Here is a 9,953-nt window from a genome sequence, read left to right as displayed (position 1 = left end):
GAACGCTCTGCACAGGTTTTGACCCATTCAGCTCTCTAATTTCCCTGCCCACAATTTTCCTCTTTGATTTAGTCTCACACGTCTTCTTGAGTTGCCTTTAGTTGTAAGAGAAAACTGTTTTCACAAAAAAAAACCCACACTAACAGCTAAAAGCACCAAGCTAAGAGGAGCCTAAATCTGCCATCCATGTACTAAATATTGCAGCTTCTTACTTTACTACAGAGTTAGTACAGCAAATGGCAGATTTATTATGTAAGCAAGGCATAACACATCACAGCATCTCAATGCATTTTGGCATGTAGACATGGCTGAGGTTTAAAACGAACATCGGAATGAGGAAAAAAGGTGATTTAAATGACTTTGAATGTGTCATGGTTTCTGGTGCCAGGCGGGCTGGTCCGAGTATTTCAGAAACTTCTGATCCACTGGAATTTTCCCACACAACCATCTCTAGAGTTTAAGAAGGATGGTCTGAAAAGGGAAAATATCCAGTAAGCTAACGCTGTCTGGTTGAAAATGCTTTGCTGATGAAGTCAGAGGAGAATGACCACACTGCTTGTGGCCATGCAGAAGAGCATCTCTGAAAACAAACACCACATGAAGCTCGAAGCCGCAGACAAACACACTGGATGGCTCTTCTATCAGCTAAGAACAGGGAAATAGTAAACAGTTCATACAGGTTCAGGAAAATTTTGAAAACAGAGAAACCTTTGAATTGAATTTGAAAAACCTTCCCTGGTCCCACGAGTCTCAATTTCTCCTGCCACATTTGAATGGTAGGGTCAGAATCTGGCACAAAAACAGCATGAAAACATGGATCCACCCAGCCTTGTATCAACAGATCAGGATGGTGGTGGTGATGTAATGGTGTGGGGGATATTTTCTTGGCACACTTTGGGTCCATTAGTACCAAATGAGCACTATTTAACCACCACAGCCTACCTGAGTATTGTTGCTGACCATGTCTGTCCCTTTATGATCACAGTGTACACACTTCGTGATTACTGCTTCCAGCAGGATGACGCATCATGTCACAAAGCTCCAATCATCTGTCTGGTTTACAGCACTGTGTTGAAGGCAGTTCTGAAGGCCAAGGGTCCAACACAGTACCTGCAAGGTGTAACTAATGAAGTGACTGGCGAGTGTATATTAAACATGATGCCATAGTGCCAAATGCAGGACTCACCTTTGTGATCAGCTTTTAAAACTTACTTCATGCACCTTTTTGTCAAATACACTGTCAATAGCATAAGTAATTAAATTGAGTTTTAAAATACTAATAAATAAGCAATAATTCAAGTTATCTAGGCAAACATTTTATTGCAGGACTTGGAGAATTTCAGTATTGTTGTTCAGCTCTATAACTTAAGTGTGCAGTGTGTATTCTTCATTTTACATGCATAACTAGAAGTAAAAATAGATAAACCCTCCAGTGGTGCATTAAAACAAAACAATAGCTGTTATTCATTTGATTCCATGAATAGTTATTGTGGAATCTGAGAATTCTGTGTCTTGTAGTCTCGCTGTTCTATGGGCCATTATGGCAAGGCAGTCCAGAAACAGTACTTTAGTGTTCTCAGCACCAGAAGTGGGATGGAGCGTCATGATACAATATTCCGTCTGTTCCAGTTTGATTTGCAGTCCTTCCATTCTGCACTCTCTCTTTGTCTAAAGTGTTCCACTTCCTCATTGTGTATTTATGGCAACAAAAACAACCTAGCATTCGCTCTCATACAGACATTCATTTAAAACTGTCTTTATGTATTTATTGTATTTATGTAATCATTTACAATGAATACGTCATTTTACACGGCCAAAACAAACAAACAAAAAGTCACTGTCACATGACCTAAAAAGGAACAACGGCTGGAAATGGGTCAGAGAATCTGGGAGCTTATATTCATGTATTTTCTGCTATTGTGAATGGTGAATAAGAGAAATTTCCAGAGATTAATCTTTAATATTTGGCACTGGACAGCTTCCAAGGCCATGTGATGTAGAAAAGCAAGAAAAACAGCAATCCTAAACCCAAACGCCTATTGGCTTTAAATGAGGTCTACATGTGTAGGTATCAGGAAGACAGCACGTTAACTGTGTCCGGGGTATTCCTCGCTCTTTGTTTGTACATGTATTAATCACAGTGAGTAAGTTGGTATAGCTTGGCATTGCAGTTTTAGGGCATTTTCCTGGTGAAGCATTACTTTTATGTGATCTAATGGTTTGAAGAACTGTTTTTATAAATCAATAAAACAGCAAAGCAGCGTGTTTCCCTGAGAATTTAATATATAAAGCTTTGTGTCTGACTGTCTGACTCACTCTCAGGCAATGGAATAAACCCACTTTGTTTTCTATGAATGAATGAAGTCAGTTATATAATAAACTAAGCTTACCATTACCTATGCAAATCCTCCGTCTCAGTCACATTCAATAGTCGTTCTTACAGGTGTGTCGATATTTGACCAATGAGGAAACAGAGATGGCTTATGTGGCGACAATAACAAAGGTGGTTCATAACTGCAGTGTGTGTTAATAAAAGCAGGCATGAGTCATCATCAGGCCTGTCTTACGTAAGTGCTTCTCTTCTCCACCCAGCTTACTGCTACAGTGCACCACACCCCAGATTCATTCACACACTGCTCTGCTGCTGCCCAGCCTCCCATTGATGCCGAAGAGTGCACTACTCATCTTTTCCACGCTGCAAATGTCAGTTTAAACGAAAATGCTCAGGCCGCAGAGCAGCCTAATCAGCGTGATCAAAAAGTAGCACCTCAAATTTTGACGTGACATCTTTTCACTTGAGATCATCGCTTTAGTTTTAATGCAGTATTTTTTTGGCCAGTGCAGCAGGAATGTATAAAACTGTAGATTATTCCGTAAATGTGGTGTGCTGTCTTTGTCAGGCTGGTGACACTGATCTAGAAGGGCAGTTGCGGTTTGCTGTTGGTTAGGGTTTATAATCCGATAAGTATCACACGACCATGGAGGGGGGGGGGGGGGGGGGGGGGGCAGAATGGAGTTAACAGGACCCCCAGGGAAGCAGAAAGAGACAGAGGGAGGTAGGAGGGCTGTCATCAATCAGGCCACTGACGTCACACGCTCGCACAAAATGCACTTGATCCCATTTCCAAAATCCAAATTATAGAAAAGGTCTCTTTCATAGGCAAAAAATGAATAAAAATGCGACATATTAATTTTGGACATAGATCAAATGAACATTTTACTTATCAGTTGGTATCAAAACACAAGAACATTTTTTTTCAGATCTTGTAGTAACCTACTGCTATGTGAATACTGTTTTTATTTTTGACATTACAATTTCAACCACTAAAAACACGAAGCAGTTTACTCTGGATGCTAACCCTATTTTATAACCAAACAAATCGGTCTGCGGATTCCATCAACGGTCGACCATTATCTTACTTTGGAAAGGCTGTTGCTGTGCCATGAAATCTCTCATCTTTAGCTTGCTGTATCTGAGCCAAGCAAAAAGATAAGAATGTGTTTTCCTGCTGACATCAAGTGGCCACAGTGATAACTACATGACTCCTGTGTTACTAAGGCTGTGTCCTGCTTTTGTGGACTGGATGGTTTAAAACGCTAGATAATGGCCATTTTTAAGGAATGCTTGGTGAGATCCACAGAACCTGGTTGAAGCTGAAATTGAAACTTACTAACATAAATAAAAACAGAAAGGGAAAAAAAAGGGGAAAAAAGAATCCTTTATTATGTAAAATTAATCTCTGGGCTTTATTATTTCCGATATTTCAAGAAATCAAGCTGGGTTTTTAAAAGATCTGTAATCTCTTTGTAGTCTAACAGCATGCTTTTTATGGTCACAGGCATTTGATTGTCAACTGGTGTCTGTCAATGCACATCCCCTAACATGGGCACTAACATGATTAGACATAAATAGCTCCTGTCTCAATAGTCTGTGTAACTAGATACCTCCAAAGCGACCATGTGGATAGTTTGCATACCAGAGGCACGAGCCACTATGGAGTAAAAATGTCACAGATAATTCAAAATTTATGATAAACAGTCTCACACAAAATCCACTGTTATCTTGGTAACAAGTAACATTTCAGGCCTCCTTTGCTTGTTTTTACTTGTTCATCTGTGAAAAGCAGAGCAGGCCAAAGAGGCAAGCATGTGATCAGCCTGTAAAATCTGGAGTACATTTAGGCAAAATGGTATAAATAACAGTGCTTTGTTCCCCAGTATAACCGGTGTAACTCTGTCTAGCACGCTAGAAACACTCAACAAACAGCAAAAGCACTGACTGAAGTATGTAGACCATGTCCTTAAAGTGAGTACAGATAAGACTGAATGAATTTATTCAAAGAGAGAAACTGACGAATTGACCATACTGACAAATACATCTTGTTTATTATATGAGTGCAAATTTCAAGCCGACCTTGCAGATGTTCCAGGGGTAATATAGGGGAATAAAAAGTCCTGAGGACATTTTCCACATCCAGAAATGTATCCATGAAATGAGCTGTATCCAGCACATTATTCTTATAATATGATTGGTCTAGCAGAGATTGCTATAAAACGGTGTTTACTCAGAGATATGTTTTGTTTTTTTGCACATTTTCTGCCCAAGTAAACAGTAGCCTCTTAGTAAAAGGATTTGTAAGCTCAATGGGGCACTTTCGAGATAAAGAATTTAGCTGGAGACAAACATAGCATTCATATTTCAAACAGCCAAAAGGAGGGTGGTATCTGGCCTCTGTAAAAAAAACAAAACAACCCCTCCCCCCAAAGACATAAGTAATTTGGATACATTTACAAAGAAATCGGTTTACATGGGCACCAAAAGTCACAACTGCATTTATAACAATGCAAGAGACATGATAGAAAAATACAGAAAGTTTGAAAGATGATATTTGACTTAATCTTACAAAGTCATCCAATTGTTTTTATCAACTACGTCCAATTTGGCTTCCAGCTTCACAAGATGGCAGAGGAGTTGCAAAAAAATACAAAAACACCACCCTCTCGTTTACAGGCTTACTCCACTCCTTTCATAAACTCCAAGAACTCTGCAAAAAAGAAGTCAGTGTTACAAACAGCTGAGCTTCAGACAAACTACTACGAAACCAGAACATGTCTTTATCAAGCAAATGTCTCATTGTGAATGTGTCTTAAAAAGTAAACAGAACTGGTCCCAAGTCCTCACCATCGTAGTCAATTTTGCCATCGTTATTTTTGTCCCCATCCTTCATCAATTCCTCAATGTCGTCCTCTGTAATGGCCTCTCCCGTGGACTCCAGCATCATTTTCAGCTCATCCAGGTCAATATAACCATCTGTGTTTCTGCAGAATCAAAGGTGTGAAATGTCGTTAATACATAACAAACTTTAATTAAGCTTTACAGCTGGCATTGGGGGAAGGAGCAAGCTTGTATTTGATGTGTGACTGGTCATATCTAGAATTTAAGTGTCTGGGAACCACCACCGTGAGAAAGGGAAAAAAAGCACAGCGAGTTTGTTCTTTGATGCTCAGACGAGGTGTCTGGCTTACATCGAGTGGGTGTTTAAAATATTCGGAGCTGTCAAAAAGGATTATGGAGCAAACTACATGCTGTACTCTGCAGAGCTGCTTGGCATTTTGTCAGTACTCATAATTGCACATTGGAAGCATACTTTTCTGGAACCACACGATGAAGAAGAGCAATTTGTTCAATAGACTGTGGAAATGCTCCAATGATAGCATCCTCTTGCCATAGATATTTTTTCCCCCAAGTCTGTCAGTAAGCATGTAGCACAGTATTTCTTTTGTGGTGAGATTTTGCTAACAAACCGCTCTGAGCGCAGGATAAAGTAGCTACAGGTTTAAATATGAAACTTACTTGTCAAACATCCGAAACAGCTCTGCCAGTTCTTCCTCTGACTTCCCTTTGCTGTCGTCCTTCATGCATCTCACCATCATGACTAAGAACTCATCAAAGTCCACCGTGCCGCTCCCTGCACACACAACACACACATCACATCCTTAAACTGGGATTTTATATTATCCCAGTTTAACCAGATGATCAGCTTAAAAGTACACTCTGTTCACCAATGGATCACTGCAGTGATGTTATAGCATCTCAATTGATGTTACAAATGTATTTGATTTGAAGCCTATAATTGTCTTATTTATTATATTTATAACAGGCATACCTGTAAATTAAAGTGTGTGTGGTCTAACTATACAGAACTCAATTATCAGCTTTAGCTTTAGCAAACAAAACCAAGATGCTGTTTTCATATTTCATCATTAAATCACATGGAAAATCCAAGGTGACAAGTGCAACGTCTGACACACATTTCCCTTTAATTCAACCTGACACATCGAGTTGTATTTAAGATCCCTGACTAGCATTTAAGGTCAGAGGGCTCGAATGATGCTTGTCTGCATAACATGCTTGTGATGCACTTGGCAGCTGACCTGTGAGAATGAGAGTCAAACACAACCAATTATTTTGCTCTTTTTTTTTTTCTTATCCATAGCCCAGTAGCGGTTTCGATTTACCATCTTCATCCACCTCGTCAATCATCTCCTGCAGCTCCTCCGGTGTGGGGTTCTGACCTAACATCCTCATTACCTTCCCCAGCTCTTTGGTGCTGATGCAGCCGTCCTCTGCATCCTGTACGAAGATGTCAAAGGCGGCCTTAAACTCTGCAGCAACAAAGCAGCACACACACAAAAATATCTACTGAAGCATGTCTGGTTTAGGACAGGGTTAAGATTAATTCCTGGGCATCAGCACAAAAGGCTATTTGTCTTAAGTGTTGGTGCAACTAATGGTTGCAGTCCTGTTGAGGTATAGATTTTTTCTACCAACAACTATAACTAAATCATCTTTTAAAGTGGCATGCTCAAAGCTTTTACGCCTTCAGTTGAAAATCATTTCACGCACCATTTTTCTGTTCATCTGTCAGCTGCTCAACCTGCCAAAGAGAAAGAATTGAGAGAGAAAACATCAGCTTTCTGGGATATATTCTGGAATTTCTCTGTAACAAAATATTTATGGGTTTGATTGCATTTTCCAAAACTCCAAATATATCTAGGTTAAGCTATCTGGAAATCTAGACTAGATTATTTCTGTTTGTTTTGATAACTTTTCAGTTAACAAAGGTCCGGGACATCCCTGACATTACACAGCACCTACATATCATACATGAGAGCTGGTAAGAGGAGGAGTTAAAAATAAACAGTCAGAAGAGAGGCTCAGGAACGACAGATAAAGGACACAACACACAGTGCTCTAAATTAGCATAGCTGTGGATCTGTCCCAACAATGGAACAGTAATCCTGGAAAAGCTACCAAGAATGAAAGAGGGAGACAGCTGCTTATGTAAGAGTTATTGACAGTTGTCCACTGTAAATGAACCACATACATACAGTATACAAACTTTCACATTTAAATTCCACTGCTGATGATACTGTAAAAGAAAAAAAAACCCTGAAACAGATGTAATATACATTCCAGTGTGTTTTTATTATCTCCCTGTTGGACTGTGAGCAGATAGGAGAGCCAGAGGACTGTCTGTGCAAAGGTGGATAAATAGCCACACGGCTCTCAGGCTCACAGATAATGCTGGAATTCAGCCATGGGGCGGTTTATCTAAACCTGAAGCTCTTCTCTGGCACCAGAGAACCACTGAAACAGAAGCATCTGAGCAACTGGCCAAAATTAGCCACGTGAAGTGAGACCGTTCCATTTGAAGTCATGAATGAAGCAGCAGATTGTGGTCCAGGGACATGTCCTGTCAGTGACCTTATGAGTGGCTCTTATCAGTTCTGATAGGGCTGAAGTAGGAGGAAATCTAGAGACATACTTGGTGTTAAGGCTCCCCCAAGACGATGTAGCACTAATGAAGGCAACATAGGTATTTTACAACTATTTTAGTAATGTGAGCTTAAAAAGGCTTAAAAAATGATGGGTGGCATTTTTTCATGCAACAAATAAACATTAAAGTGCAGCTTTAAATGGGGAAATTACACTCTTTCACTCTTAACTACTGATCACATTTAGCACTATTAAGAAATGTTAAGGATAATGGTTTTACATCCATAAAAACATCACTCCCACACTAGATTAGTTCTCACAGTGTTCTGGTGAGCACCCAACAAATCAAATAACTTCACCAGAGGAAGTCAACTGCACTCTTTCAGCTGTGTTTTGAGTGGGATCATACCGCTGCCTTGTAGATGTCGTTCATGTCGGAGGCTCTCTTGCTGCCTGTCCTGACAGCGTCCTGGCACAAAGGAAGGAAGTACTGTCCAGTTCAGGGCAGGACTCTGGCCTCATCCTCCGAGGGTTTTATAGCTGGAGCCCAGCGCTCTCTGGTCCCTCCCTGGGCAGAGCAACCTCCCCTCTGTTTGTGTCCCCTTGTGTGTCCATAAATGTGTGTGTTTGTGTATGTGTGTCATTTGGCAAATCTGTCACAATCACCGGGCTCAGATAAAAATGTGACAGCTCTTAGGGGGCACACTTTGGAATGGAATGAAGTGAGGGGGGCAAGTGTGGTGAAGCCTAATCTCCTGAGGGGGGGTGGGGGGGCTGTAGGAACACTCAACATTCCTCTAGACCTGGACCACAGAATATATATGTGTGCATGTGTCTGCGTGTGTGCATAGAGGTTAGGGGGTATGCATGGAGGAAAGCCAAGCTGGGAAACATCTACAATCAGAAGACCAAGGAGGTAACAAGAAGAGAAAGAAGGCAGTTCTAAGAAGTCAGAGAAGACCAAGGTCAAAGGGGTGTTCTTGTGTTTCTTAAAGTCCATAGAGAATCCTTTCGTTTTCAACAGTGGACATTTTGAGTTGTTGTAGTTTTAAAAGTAACGGGAAATAGATACATAATTTAAAGCACCAACTTCTAGGAAGCTATTCTATTGTGCAACACTATGAAGGTGGACCTGGAGTCCCCAAAAGGATAGCAATCATTGGTTGTACCAGTGGTTAAAACGAATAACCTTTTATGCTGATGATAGGAAGAAGTTTTAATGTTAGCTGGAAAAATTAAAGGCTGTATTTTCCCTGTGAAGAAAAGATAATTCTATCATTTCTTTGGGTTTCTGCCTCCATCAAAATGCAACCAAAGTGACTGGGATCTTGTTTCTGTGTTCACAAGACTGAAGATGACATTAAAAACTTCAATGGCCACGTCTCTTTCCAGAAACGGTGTCCCCGTTTCTCTTTAATCTCTCTCTCTGTCTGACATTAATGTAAAAAGGCTCAACTGGAACTACATTCTTGAAAAAAAAAATCCCCAGTTAAACTGTTGACAGTGTCCTGCGTGGATTAGCCAGAATAAAAGGATCATTGTGCCTAGAAAAAGACTTTGATGCAACATTGTTAAATTAAATGCCACATTTTCAGCGATGTAAGCGCCAGAAACAAAATTGCATTCACGCCTGCTGTGTTGGGTTAAAGGTACAGAACATTATTTTGACAGCTCTGAATATTTTAAGCATTATCTCCAAACACATTAAAGTGAAAAAAGACTATCTGTTGGATTCTGTCTGAAGCAAATTTTCAATGTTAATCACAACCTCCGCATATTTGACCACCTGCAATATGCTTGCATTTATTATGCAGCGTATAGGCCATTGTTTGAAGTACAATTTAGCCAGTTGTGATTTATGTGTGCACATTTTGGTTTGACCGCATTACAATCAGACACAAACAGGTTCGTTAACCTCTCTGAAAAGAAAATATTCACTAACTTTGTTATTTATGGAAAAGTAAAACATTCATTTGCTGCTTTATTGCTCATTATATTATGCTTTAAGCCATAATTTCTGATGAGTTCTTCAAGATGCTCAGTTGTAAGCACTAACCAATTTTTAGCTTACAGATTAAGTCAGCAGAGGGTGCTGTTCACTACATATCAACTAAATTAAATTGTAGCACAAGGCTGCCTCCAGATATCCAATTTATCAATAGAGGGGTAGGTG

At 40.0% G+C, this 9,953-nt stretch overlaps 1 protein-coding gene across 1 annotated transcript; it reads right to left on the bottom strand.

The window, feature by feature from the left end:
• Window positions 1-4,362: 4,362 nt before the first annotated feature.
• On the bottom strand, window positions 4,363-8,320 carry tnnc1a (troponin C type 1a (slow)). The gene is made up of 6 exons (XM_006796472.3): window positions 8,190-8,320; window positions 6,908-6,938; window positions 6,520-6,666; window positions 5,855-5,969; window positions 5,183-5,319; window positions 4,363-5,045 (listed from the first exon to the last, which is right to left on the bottom strand). Exons 1-6 carry the CDS (start codon window positions 8,211-8,213, stop codon window positions 5,014-5,016), a joined length of 486 nt encoding a protein of 161 aa, XP_006796535.1. The 5' UTR covers window positions 8,214-8,320; the 3' UTR covers window positions 4,363-5,013.
• Window positions 8,321-9,953: the final 1,633 nt, after the last annotated feature.

Source organism: Neolamprologus brichardi, chromosome 20, assembly GCF_056152115.1.
Source record: "Neolamprologus brichardi isolate AB-2024 chromosome 20, ASM5615211v1, whole genome shotgun sequence".
Classification (NCBI taxonomy): domain Eukaryota; kingdom Metazoa; phylum Chordata; class Actinopteri; order Cichliformes; family Cichlidae; genus Neolamprologus; species Neolamprologus brichardi.
Note: the sequence above shows the minus strand (reverse complement) of the source record. Positions and strands in the feature narration are given on the sequence as shown.

Bases quoted from the DNA above. Each gene is read 5' to 3' on its own strand.
- tnnc1a (XM_006796472.3), bottom strand. From the start codon at position 8,213: ATGAACGACATCTACAAGGCAGCG. The intron at 5,320-5,854 runs GTAAGTTTCATA...TTGATTCTGCAG, and splicing joins CTGTTTCGGATGTTTGACAA to AAACACAGATGGTTATATTG. The intron at 5,046-5,182 runs GTGAGGACTTGG...TCTTTTTTGCAG, and splicing joins TGGCAAAATTGACTACGATG to AGTTCTTGGAGTTTATGAAA.